The sequence below is a fragment of the Amblyraja radiata genome, chromosome 2 (assembly GCF_010909765.2).
Source record: "Amblyraja radiata isolate CabotCenter1 chromosome 2, sAmbRad1.1.pri, whole genome shotgun sequence".
Lineage (NCBI taxonomy): Eukaryota > Metazoa > Chordata > Chondrichthyes > Rajiformes > Rajidae > Amblyraja > Amblyraja radiata.
The window spans coordinates 65284075-65297918 of NC_045957.1; the positions used below are offsets into that span (position 1 = coordinate 65284075).

Genomic DNA, 13844 nt, shown 5'->3' on the forward strand with positions numbered 1-13844 from the left:
TTAGCTTCCAATTAATTTCTTAAAGCATCATTCCTCTCCAAATCTAACTTGCAGTAAGGCATTTAATCCTGCAGAGGGAAGGGACTATCACTGATAAAGCAAAAGCTAATTGTGTCTATGAACAATAAGGATTTGAATTCTTGTCAAGTCAAGAGCGTTTTATTGTCATGTGTGCCAGATAGAACAATGAAAATCTTACTTGCTGCAGCACAACAGACTATGTCAATGCAATCTGCTGACAAAACTACTAACAATTAAGGATCCATGACATAACATGATGTCCACCTTCATGGAGTATAAAAAGGTTTGAGACGCTTAAGACGCACACGCACACTCAAAAGCATCTATACAAGACACTGTCTCAATATCTTATCTAGATGTTCACCATCCAGCCATGTCTTCTTCTCGCTGCTCCCATCTGGCAAGAGGTATGGAAGCCTAAAGTCCCACACCATCATGTACAGGAGCAGTTACTTCCTCTCAGCCATCAGATTCATTAACCAACCCTTGCAACACAAATCTACCCTCGGGAAAGGAACACGATGAAACACCTCTTACACTATCAATGTTCAAATTATGTATAACCCATTGCTCATGCTGTTTGGGTTGTGCCTGCAGATGAGATTTCCATTGTGCCTGTCCCTCAATGTCCATATGACAGTAAACAATTAATTTCAAAATTAAGGCCATCGGGTAATAAAACAATAGTGAACTCACTGCAATTTTAATAGAGTCATTTTCATGTTTTTGAAATTATTGCAAGATGGTTTCATTATCCACAGATCTTCCAATAAATTCACCCTATCACTAACAATGTAGTGCTGTAATCCCTAACTAGTTCTGCCACCCTATCCCTAACAATGTAATGCTGAGGCATTGAAAAATGTGGGCAGCAATGATTCAGTGGTGAGCAGTCTGCTTGCCATCAGCCCAAATAATCTGGACTAAAATCTGTTTTGCTAACATATGCATTTTGCAAAAATAGTTACTACTTTGCTATTAACCAAAGAAATCAGCTATAACTGAGTGCCGAAAAATGACAGGCTAAGCCTTGACACGTTAATTTACTAACATAATGTTTTCCAATTTCACATTCCTATATTTTTTAAACCCTGAAAAATAATGGTGTTTAAATAAATAATCTTCTTTGAAAATTTCACAAAGTGTATTCATCGCATCAGTTTGATGTATTATGATATATTTTGATATATTTAGCTTAAAAAAATCCAAAAATGTCCTCCAATGTAATAGTTTCTGTAATCTTTCATTACAATAATATGGAATTCCAATTTATTTCCTAAATGTACACTTAACTCCACCATTTTTAGTTAGTTTAGAGATAGGGAGAGCGCAGAAGCAGGCCCTTCGGCCCATTGAGTCCATGCCAAACAGCGATCCCCTCACTTACACTATCCTACAAACACACACATCAATTAACCTACAAACGTGTACTTCTTGATTTTGGGACCAAACTGGCAATGCCAGCGAAAACCCACGCAGTTCATGGAGAGAACGCACAAACTCCGTACGGGCAAACACCCATAGTCAGAATCGAACCATGGCACCAACTCTACTGCTGAACCGTCCGTGCGTGCTTGTGCGTGTGTGTATTTTTCTAATAAAGTACAAATTTCCGTTTGGCAACATGGGGCCAATTTAAAGAATTAAATCTAATTTACAAATTCTGCATTCCTCTCAGTGTAACTAAGTATAAAAAAAAACAATAGACACAAAATGCTGGAGTAACTCAGCGGGTGAGGCAGCATCTCTGGAAAGAAGGAATGGGCAACGTTTGGGGTCGAGACCCTTCTTCAGTCTGAAGAGGGGTCTCGACCTGAAACGTCACCCATTCCTTCTCTCCAGAGATGCTGCCGGTCCGGCTGAGTTACTCCTACATTTTGTGTCTACCTTCGATTTAAACCAGCATCGGCAGTTCTTTCTTACACACAAGTAAAAAAGGAAATGAATTAAGTGGATATGTGGTTCTATATTGTAATACTCACATCAGCTGTAGGCCAAAGCTCCTTGATAACAGATTCTATTCGCTTTACTACCTCTTTACGCATTGTTTCCTCTTCGGGACGTGGTGACATGAAATTGTAGAAGTCCAAGACTTCTTCATGAAGTCTAAAAAAGTAAACTTAAATTAGCCTTCTGCAACGTAATTACACCCACAACCTTTTATTTAAACTTTTGTAAAAGCTTCTGAAATATGAACAAAATAGTGGAAAACATCATCATCATATCATCACTTTATATATGCATGCATGTTTGGTAATCGCATATATTCCTTAAAATAGCTCATTGTGTCATGAACGTTGAGCTAACACACAACTGAGAAAACCATGCCAAATGGCTCCTATCGAGTTTGTGAAGATCCTGGCAAAGAGGTTTGCCCACTGGATCTAAAAAAGCCACCTTGCATCGCCTCGTGTGTCTCTATTTTAACTGGCCCATAGCCAGTTGGTTATATTTCAGAGTATACAATATCAATCTGCTGAAGGAATTCAACAGGGCAAACATCATCTGCAGACAGAAATAAATAGTTAACATTTTGGGTTGAAACACTACATCAAGACTGAGTAGAGAGGATAAAACCAATAATGAAGGCAGACAGTGAGATGGAATTGAGAGGTGATTGGTAGAACAAGGAACAAAAGGACTATGGGCAAATAGAGTCAGGTAGGGAATGAGGAGGGATGTATTTGTGATGCAGTGATAGATGGGTAGATGGAGGCAGACATAAAAAAGCAAAAAGGAAAAAAGGAGGCAGATGGAGGGAAGAGGGGAGGGTGAAGATGGAAAAGCTGCTGAAGGCTTTGGCGTGGAGGGTAAAATAAGGAGGGGTTATTTATTTTAGCAAGTTCCTATGATAGTACATTGCCAATGGCAGTTAGGGTATTGGTATGCGCCTCCTGCAGGATATAGGAATCTGGGGAGACCAGTCCAGTATCCCAGTGAACTATACATTTGTGGGACATGCCAAGTCCGCGGTGACCACCAAGAAAGGAAATAGGCAAAGAGCGCAGGAATCCCATGACAATTTCCCTCCAAAACAAGTATATTCTTTTAGAGGGTGTGAAAACGAGAAATCAAAAGGGATGCGCCTCAAGGAAACTGTAGAATAGATCATTGTTTGCTTGAGGGAAGTTGACAACGAAGCATACAGAAATAAAAATTTAATCAGGAGGACAGTCAGACTGGTAGGAGAACTAGGATGGGGAGGAATGGAGAGGGTGTGAAAGCAAGGATTACTTGAAGTTAGAGAAGTCAATATTTATACCGCTGGGGTGTGAGGTGCCCAAGCAAAATATGAGGTGCTGCTCCTCCAATATGCGCTGGGCCCCACTCTGAGACAGGACAGAAAGGTCAGTATGGGAATGAGTGGGGGAGTTAAAGGTTTTAGCAACCGGGAGATCATGTAGGTTTAGATGGTGTTCAGCTAAACGATCACCGAACCTGCACTTGGAGTGAGACCATATGGGCCTTTCTATCCTTCCTTGGCCCGCATCCCCTTTGAATGCTTATTTTCACACCTTATCTTTTCCATATCTCTGTATCTCCCTCTCCCCTGACAGCCTGAAGGGTCTCGACCCAAAATGTCACCCACTTTTTCTCTCCAGAGATGCTGCCTGTCCCGCCGAGTTATCTCTGCATTTTGTCTATCTTCAGTGTAAACCGACATTTGCAGTTCCTTCCAACACATACTTTTTTGGATACTGTTGGAGGGGCCAGGGATCATTCAGGGATGAGCCACAGCAGTAGTCCTGTCTGTGGCATGAGGCATGACTGAGGTACAGCAGGGACAGGTGAAGGCAGAGCAATTATGATAGGAAACTCATTAGTTAGGGGGACAGACAGGAGATTCTATGGCTGCAAATAGAACTCCAGTATGGTGTATTGTCTCTCTGGTGTCAGATGTCTCAGAGCGGCTGCAAAACATTTTCAAAGGGGACGGAGAGGAGCCAGAACACATGGGAAGGGAGAAGCGGTTATGTAGAGCCAGGTTACTCTCAGGATTACTCTCAGTGCCACGTGATGAGGAGAGGAAGGTGAGGACAGGGCAGATGAATGTGTGAATGAGGAGTTGGTGCAGTGGGTACAGATTTTGATTTTTGATCCACTGAGATCTCTTCTGGGGCAGAGGCAACCTGTACACGAGGGTCGGGTTGCATCTGAACCGCAGGGGATCAAAATCCTTGCAAGGAGGTTTGCTGGAGCAAATCAGGAGGGGTTAAACTAGAGTGGTAGGGGGTGGGAAGCAGAGCAGATGGTCAACAAATTGATTAAAAAGTAAAGGATATGACCAGTAGGGCCCAAAGGAAGGCGAGGCAGAGACGGGATAAGGAATATTGTGAAAATGAAGGGCTGAAGTGTTCATTTTTATAAATGCAGGGAGCATTGTGAGTAAAACAGATTAACTTAAAGGGCCTGTCCCACTGTACAAGCTAATTCAATAGTTCTCCCGAGTTTCCCCTGATTCGAACTCGGAGAATTACGGTAATAGCCACGCGTAGATAATCAGGGCTCTCGTGGACATTTTTCAACATGTTGAAAAATCTCCACGAGCTTACTTCCTGAGTACCTGCCGTTAGTGTTACGAGCCGCTCAGAGACGTCCTGAGCTCCGACGTACCTGCTACGTACATTCTACGCGCTTACCACGAGTCTGATTTTTTTTTAAACTCGGGAGAGCTCTTGAATTACCTCATACAGTGGGACAGACCCTTAAGTCTTGATCAGTGCTTAGAACTATGATGTTGTGGCCAGTATGGAGAACTTGGTTGCCACGGTCAGGACAGACAAAGTCAAAGTCAATTTTATTCGTCATCTACAGCTCTATGTTCCAGAGATTTAATGTTTCAGTGAGGGAGATAAGGTGAGAAGTTGATTTACTAATCAGGGGGGACGTCTGAGGCACTCAGGGCATATACTGGAGCGTACATCCACTGAGGCATTTTGCATAGAGCTTAAAAATAAAGCTAATTCTAATAAAAAATTCGAATGGGATTATACAATTAACCTCCCAATAACCAGCAAGAGAGGGAAGAAAGGACATGTAGACAGATTATATTTGCAAATGCAACAGGGTTTCCGTGGTGGGTGACTTCAACTTCTCCAATTTTGACTGAGACTTGCTCAGTGCAAAAGGTTTAGGCATGGCAGAATTTGTTAGGTGTGTTCAAGAGTGTTTCTTGAAACAACATGTGGATAATCCAACTCAAGGACGGACCATACTTGACCTCGCACAGGGAAATTGCTTCAACGTTCATGCCACTGGGTTGTAGACTACATAGGTGGAATACAAGGTGTTGTTCCTCTAGTTTGCATTTAGACTCACGATGGCAGTGAGAAGAACCCGAGGATTGACACGTCAGCGCGAGAATGGGAATGAAGATTGAAATGGGATGCAATTATAAGCCTGGGATGGCCATTAAAGACAGAGCAGGTGTCTTACAAATGAGATGCCTAGTGTGAACTTGGCAATGCCAATCACGAGAAGGCCACATGAGCGGCACCAAATGCAGGTGAATATATGTGAATCTTTGCCTCTGCTGAGATATGTGGAGAGTGGTGAGGAAGGAGGTGCAAAAATAAGAGTCCGAAGAAGGGTTTCACCCAAAACATCACCTATTCCCTTTCTCCAGAAATGCCGTCTGACCCACTGAATTACTCCAGCTTTGTGTCTATCTTAGGGTCCAGACACGAGTCAGGAGAAAGTTAGTAATTAAGTTGCTTAAATGGATGAATTCCACAGGAAGCAGGAACCATCACAAATGCACAGAGAGCTGGGAAGTATTGGAGAAAGTTTGGAACACTTTGTTTCATGTAGCCAACGTAAAGCAAGGCATAGTTGGGGTCCATGTGGGTGACCATGGCTACACATTTGATTTGTGAAATGAACGGATGTTAAAAGAAAAGTTAGATTAGGCAGGAGGCAGAGGAATCTAATAAAGATGAGGGGTTATAGGGTGAATACACAGAGTCTTTTGCATGTGTACGGGAATCAAACACAAGAGTACACATGTTTAGGACGAGGGGAAACATTTAATACAAACATGAGGCAACCGCTTTCACTCTGAAGGTGGTGGGCATATGGAGCCAGCTGCTGGAGGTGATAGTTGTCAGATATTTTAACGACTTTTATTTGGACAGGTACATGGATAAGAAAGGTTTAGAGAGATTTAGATGGAGCATCTTTGTCAGCATTGACAAATTTGGCCATGGGAACTGTTTCTGTGCTATATAACTCTAACCAAGTTTAGCCAGGTGGATAAAATTGTTGGATGAAATTGTTGGTTCAGGGAAATTCTTTTTTCTTCATTTAAGGTAGTGGGGGTATTAAAAATTATATGGAAATTTTGAAATGAAGAAATTTAAACACAGATGTTGCTGTGATTGGCAATGCACTGGATTAAAAGGAAAAAGCAACTTTCAACAGTGAGCAAAGCAAAGACATGGAATGAAAAAAAGATAACATTTGAGCACACCAATCAATTATCCCGTACTCTCGGATTTTGTAAAACATTGGCACTTCATTTGGCTGAGATTATCATGCATGATAAAATACAAAAGGGTAACATGGCATAACTGAAAACCCTTGATTGTTTGGATAACTCTTGAGAAGGAATGAGAGAAACATTTCAGTCACTCCAGCTGTATTTCTAACTATGGGAGATCAGTGTGTGGGGTCATCTATACTGTATATGATAACACAAAATTCTATTGTAGCACTTGTATATAATTTCCACAATTTCAAAGCATGCAGTCCCTGATGAATTAAATATCCAAGTATAACTGAAATACTAACATTGTGAAAATTAGCATTTCTACTTACTACCAAATAACTAGAAAGGAGATCCTACAATTTGTGTACATCTTACAGATCAAATCTGGTCAACAAGTGCGCAGGTCTACCACAGATTTTCTGGCAACTGGTGGTCCGGCACCTCCCTCAATCCGTGATGGTCATGCCAATTTGTTTTCCCAAAATGCAACACCTCTCATTTGAATTCAATATCATTAGGCATTACTCAGCCCCCCCTCCCCCCCGTTCAGCTGATCAAGATATAATTGTTGATAACCGCCATCATTGTGTACAAACCATCTAATTTATTGTCATCTGTAAACTTTTTAATCGTGCCTTTACATTCTCTTCTAAGTAGTTGATAAAGATGACATACAGAAATGGGCTCCACACCGATTGTCACAGGCCTCCGATCCAAAAATAAAATCAATCTACGAGTCCCTGCTTCCTAATGTGAAGCCAAATCTGTATTCATTTACCAGGTTCTCGCTGGATATCATGCGATCTAACCTTCTGGAGCTGGCTGCCATGTGGAACTTTATCAAAGGTCCCACTGAAATCCATATAGATTATGTCAACAGCCTTGCCCACATTACCTACTTGCATTGTGTAAAACCTGTTCAATCACTGTGTGAGAAATACTGCCTCACATGTCTCTAAATTTTCCCACTCTCTTTAAACCTATGTCCTCTAGCATGACCTTTCCACACAAAGTAAAAGACCGATTATCGACCCTGTCTATGCCTCAACTCTATATGCATTAGATCACCCCCTCAGCTTCCCATGATGCACTCCATCACTTCAGAGATCCACTTTAAATAAAAGCCTGTTGCAATCAAAAAGCCACCATTTTCCAGCAGTACAATTGAAAAGCGAGAGCTTTAAGCTCCCCGGTGCATATAGGTGCCCGAGGAACAGTCTGTCCTGAGCCATCCCCATTGAAGCTACGGCCATAAAAATCACACCAACGCCTTTATTTCAAGAGACAAAGGAGGTTTGGCACATCTCTAACAACTCTTACCAACATTTACAAATGCACCAGAGAAAACATACTATCAGATTGCAGTTGTAAGAGGGAACTGTAGATGCTGGTTTAAAATGCTGGAATAACTCAGCGGGGACAGGCAGCATCTCTGGAGAGAATGGGTGACTTTTTGGGCCGAGACCCTTCATCACAGCTTGGTTTGCAACAGATCTGACTGCAAGAAGTTGCAGAGAATTGTGGATGTAGTCCAGTCCATCACACAGACCCGACTCCCCACCATTGATTCCATCGACACTTCATGCTGCTTCAGAAGGCAGCCAGCATTATCAGCAACATTTCTCACCCCAGTCATTCCCTCTTCTCTCTATTCCCATTGGGTAGAAGATACAAAAGCTTGAAAACACTGATCAAACTCAGGAACAGCATCTTCCTTGGTTATCAGACTTCTAACAGTTCTCCCATTACCTAGGGTGTAGTCCTGATCTTCCCATCTCATTACAGAAATTGGACTTTTTCTCTGGAACTGTAAAGCATAATGCTTTCGCACTATATTCTGCACCATGGTATTTTTATCTTTGCTCTACCTGCTGTACTTGTGTGGAGCTTGATTGTACTTGTGTGTAACCTTATGTCAATTGGTCGGCATGCAAACGAACGCATTTCACTGTATCTCAGTGCACATAATAAAACAATGTTTATAATAACCTCAATACTGCACTACCATTCCTTGCTTATCAAATATCAAACCTTGCATTAAAAATTATCAAATGTTCTCATTCCACTGCCCTTTTAGGAAGAGAGCTCCAAAGACTCACGACTCTTCAAAATTAAAAAAACCTTGTCTCAAATGGACAGCCCCTTATTTTTATAGATTAATATTATCTGAGATTAAGATTCCTCTACAGTAACAACTTTTCCATATTAATACTATCTCAGGATATTACACACCCCAATTAAGTACTTCCTCACTTTAAGCTACAACAGGTACAATCTGGCAATCAATGCAGTAAACTTCTAAACTAGTTCCAATTTCTATAAATCCTGTTTTGAGACTAGAATTGAACACAATATTCTAGATGTGTTAATATTCCAATCCCCTGTAGTCTACGCAAACATTCCATTTTTCGCGACCATAATGAGGCTGCGGCCAGTCTCCAGAATGCGGGAACTCCTCACGACTATGATGGCGGTTCCCCAGCAACCACCCGCGAACATGTGACGACCGCCGAGTCTCCTGTAGTCACTTAGGTGGGACAGGCCCATCACTGATGGATTGGGAAAAACCACTTCACTTCTGATCTCTCAATCTTATTTTTTTTTAAATTAATTTTGTCGTAGAAATTCCTTTCCTGCTTTTCAACTACTGCTATAACAATGTCGTAGATCATCATAATTTTTATTTAAAATCCCTACAATTACAATATTTTAATGAGAGAGTTTTATAATAGTATTGAAAATACATGTGATTCTATGCAAGTTTGTGCATGTTTTTTGGCTGATATGTTAGATCAGCAGCTGCAGGTACTTAGGCCTGTAGCTATTATTTCAGAAGCCAGTCCTTAAAGAGAAATATGCACAAATTAGAGAAGTAATACAAGGAGCACCCTTCTGGCCATACAAGAATGTTCATGCTTAATGAATTATGCCATAATGATGAGAGAGGAGGTGGAATGATTGGATCTGAGCAGGCTGAAGAAAACATTATCCACAGGAGGAATATTCTCTTGCTAGAGAAACTATTTCGACCTTGCAGGGCAAGAGATAGGCTTTTCTCTATCAGGATTAATACTACATAAGAGCAATCTGTGAATGTGCACACTCAAAGATCCCCACAATGTGTAAAAATTCCCACGCTTGCCGTATGTTCCTGAAGGCTTAAAAAAAGACAAAAAAATTCTCCCAATCATAAACTTGGATAACTTCCCAAGCACCACAAAACTAAATCAGCTCATCTCTGAACTTCTGAACCTTGGCCTTGGGGCCTTCATCTGCAACTGGACGTTGGACTTCCTAGCTGTGCTGGTTAGAAATGTTCATAACCTTCACCCAGCCCCTCGCACTGGTGATCCTCAGGGTTGTGCACTCTGTCCTTTGATCTGCTCCATGTATAGTCGTGACCAGTGGCGTCAATTGGGTCAAATGGCTGTTTGCTTTAAGATTACTGATTAAATATCACTGCTGTTAGCTGGATCAACAATGTGACAAAGCTTTGCTCTAAAGCAAATTTCCATAGCATGAAATGGACATAGTGCGAGTAATGAATTATTCATAGCTGCACACAGCATGGAAACAGGTCATTGAGCCTGCCTTGTCCACACCAACTGAGTTGGTATACTGGGCTACATCCATTTGGCTGCATATGACCCATTGCCCTCTAAGCCCTAACTATCCGTATCTCTCTATCCAAATGTCTTTTAAGAGTAGTTCTATAACTTCCCTCTGGCAGCTCATTCCAGTTGCAGAGTACCATTTCAGTGAAAAGGTTGTCCCAGAGGTCCCTCTTAAATCTCTCCCTTCTCACCTTAAGCTATGCTCTTTAGTTTTAGAATTCTCCACTCTGGGAAAAATATTGAGCATTCACTTTATCCCTGCCCTTCATGATCTTATACACTTCAAGATTCCATCCCCTCAGCCTCTTATAAAAGTCCCAGCTTATTCAACCTCAAACCCACAAGCCCAGTAACATCATAAGTCTCTTCTGCACCCTTTCTAACAAAATTACATTTTTCTAAGGTTGGGTGACCAGTACTGCACACAGTATATCAGAAGTGATTTCATCAAAGACTTAAGCAGCTGCATTATGATGTCCCAACTACTGTACTCGAGACCATTCCCAAAGAAGGCAAGTGGGCCAATTGCCTTATTCACCACGTTATCCACCTGACACTCCACTTTTGGGGAACTGTCAATCTGTACTCTTTCCTGCACCATTCTCCAGGGCTCTGCCATTTATTATGTCCTGTTCTGATTTGACATATCAAAGTGCAACACACCTCACTTATCAGTTAAATTATATTCATCATTCCTTGGCCTATCTTTCCAACTGACCCAGATCTTGTTGTAAACTTAGATAACCTTCCTCACAGACTACTATACCACCAATGTTGGTGTCATTTGCAAATTCACTAACAGTCTTAACTGCGTTGTCATCCAAACCGTTAATTTATATGGACCCAGCAAAAACCAACAAAAAAACCTGCAAATACATCATTGGTCAGAAGACTCCAATCAGAAAAACAACCCTTCACAACTATCCTTCAACTCTTTCCTCAAAGACAATTTTGAGTTCAATTGACTCGTTCACTTTAGATTCAGTGTGATCAAATCTTCCAGATCAGCCTATCATGCGGGACTTTGTCAAAGGCCTTTGCGAAAATCCATAAAAACTATCCTTGGTGACCTTTTCACAAAACTCCATCAGATTTCACAGACATGACTTTCCATGCACAAAGCCATGCCAACTAATCAGTGTGTGCCAATTTAAATTTGGGTATATCTGTCTTTAAGAAACCCCTCCAACAACTTTCTCACAACTGACATCAGGCTTATCAGCCTGTAGATCCCGTGCTTGTACTTGTTGCCTTTTTAAATAATGATATAACATTGGCCAGGAAATTAATCTACGGCAATATAAATATTCCTCAGTAAAAAAGTCTAGAAGTATTCATTTCATAGAACCCCATCCTTCGTGACCCTACACAAATATGGTCATGCTGGTCTTTAAGCGGAACTATTCTTTCCATAGCCATACTTTAACTCTTAATATACTATAGAAGCTCTTAAGGGTCTGTCCCACGAATGCGACTTTTCAGCGACTGTCTTCGACCTTCAAGCTCGAGGGCACTCGCCTGAAAAACCTTGAGTTGGATCGACCGTCAACGATGAAACCGCGAGCCGGATCGACCGTCTGCACATAATCACATCGCAAAGGCGGGGGACAGGGAAAGCAGGGGAGCACTGTCCGAAATTCACACCCACGATGAACAGGAATGTAAAAGACAGCTGGCACAGTTACAGCAAGTCCTTTAGAGAGCGCGGAGAGGGGGGGTTGGAGAGAAGGAGTGGAGACACTTTTAAGAAGCCAGACAACTTTTAATAAAGTTTAGCGGGCATTTAACATTACCGGTCGGTTTTCCTTGGTTCTGAAAACTCCAATGAGCCAATTAAAATGTCAGCAAAGGAGATTGCCTAGCGACCCCACCACTGCACTACGAGTTCAAAAGAACCGTGCCGATCAATTTTTACTCGCAGAAGATTTTTCAACATGCTGAAAATTTTTCCTCGACCAAATTGAGGCCGCGAGTATGCGGGAACTTCTCTCGAGCATGAAGGAGAGTTCCAGTGACCTCCTAGGACCACGTGTCGACCATGCTGCGAGTTTGAGTCGAGAGCAAACTCTTCTAAACCCGCAGTGGGACAGACCCTTTAGGATTTTCCTTTACCTCGACTGCCATCTCCATTTCATAGGGAACACCATTTGCCTTAGAGACCAAATAACACAATTTTAATTGGAAATGGAGAGCCACTTACAAATTAATTTGGAAATTGACTAGCAGAATACATTTTTTCATTTTCAACAGTCCAGAGGGAAAAACCCTGTTTCCTCGCAGTAATAAGACACCATTGTTTCCTAAGAACACATCTGCTACTTTCACCACTGGAAGCCAGTAAAATTAACAAGCATTCACTTCTATTGACACTTGTACAACAATGCTATTAAACAACATAACATAGCCTTTAATATTATAATATCAAGAAATTAATGTCTACTGAAAAGACCTTTACATTTGGGAGGAAGAACAACAGTGCCTATCAGAGTTGCCCCACTATTTCCTCTGCCCTATCCATCCTTCCCATCACATTCACAAAAAACAAACCTTTTTTTCTCTTTTACAGTTCTGGTGATGTCTGACCTAAAATATTAACTGTTTCCATTTTTCACAGATGGAAGGCAGCGCCAATCCCTTGATTTCAGATTCAGCATTCTCGGGTTTAGGTTTCGGAGAGTAAACAACACTTTTGCAGGCTATTCTATCAGATCAGATATATTATTCATAAATACAATCGTCAAACTCAAATACAAAAGATAAAGCAATGGGGAAAATGCAGAACAGTTCCCAGCATGTGTAGGAATGAACTGCAGATGCTGGTTTAAACCATAGACAAAAAGCTGGAGTAACAGCGGGTCGATGGAATTGATCTACAATGCTGAGAACTATAGATAGACACAAAAATATGAAGTAACTCAGCGGGTCAGACAGCATCTCTGGAGAAAAGGAATAAGTGATGTTTCATGTCAAGACCCTTCTTCAGTCTGACCCTTCGCCGCCTGTTCCTTTTCTCCAGAGATGCTGTCTGACCCGCTGAGTTACTTCATATTTTTGTGTCTATCTATAGTTCTCAGCATTGTAGATCAATTCCATCGACAAAGTCCAAAGCCCACAATGAGGTAAAGGTAAATTGGACAGAAACGTTGATTATGTAAGGACCGCTCAGATGCTTGCTAACAAATCTGTTGCTGAATCTAGAGGTTTCTGTACTTTCTGCAGGAAAGGAACCGGGAGGAGGAACAAGTCTTTGATTAAGGGCTGCTTTTCTGAAAAAAACACGAAATGTAGATGGAGCCAATATTGGCAAGTCTGGTCTATGTGATGGACTGGGCTACATCTAGAACTCTGCAACATCTTCATTCTTAGGCAGCGATGGTCCCAACCAAAGCTGTGATGCTACCCGACAGTATGCTTTCCATGGTGCATCTGTAGAGGTTTTGTAAAGGTCACTGGAGACAAGCCGAATTTCCTCAGTCTCCTCAGGAATTAGATGCAGATGTACTTTCTTAGCTGTCGCACCTATGAGACTGGTCCGTGACTAATTGTTGGTAATATTAATGCCAAGGAACTTGAAACTTCCAGCCATTTCCACCACTACTATTGATGTTGATCAGGGTTCATACTTCACCATGCTTTCTGAAGTCGATAACTAGCCCCTCTGCCTTGCTGACATTGAGGGACTATTGTTTGGACACCATGTTATCTATCTCCTTCCTGTACTT

General features: G+C 41.5%; 1 protein-coding gene across 4 annotated transcripts in view; it reads right to left on the minus strand.

The window, feature by feature from the left end:
- Positions 1 to 13844, minus strand: part of tent4a (terminal nucleotidyltransferase 4A) — a 72629-nt gene that overhangs the window by 36840 nt on the left and 21945 nt on the right. For all 4 annotated transcript variants that reach the window (XM_033048085.1, XM_033048077.1, XM_033048069.1 and 1 more), the window contains exon 2: positions 2004 to 2127. In XM_033048085.1, the coding sequence (XP_032903976.1) occupies positions 2004 to 2127 (124 nt within the window). The remainder of the gene's footprint in view (positions 1 to 2003; positions 2128 to 13844) is intronic.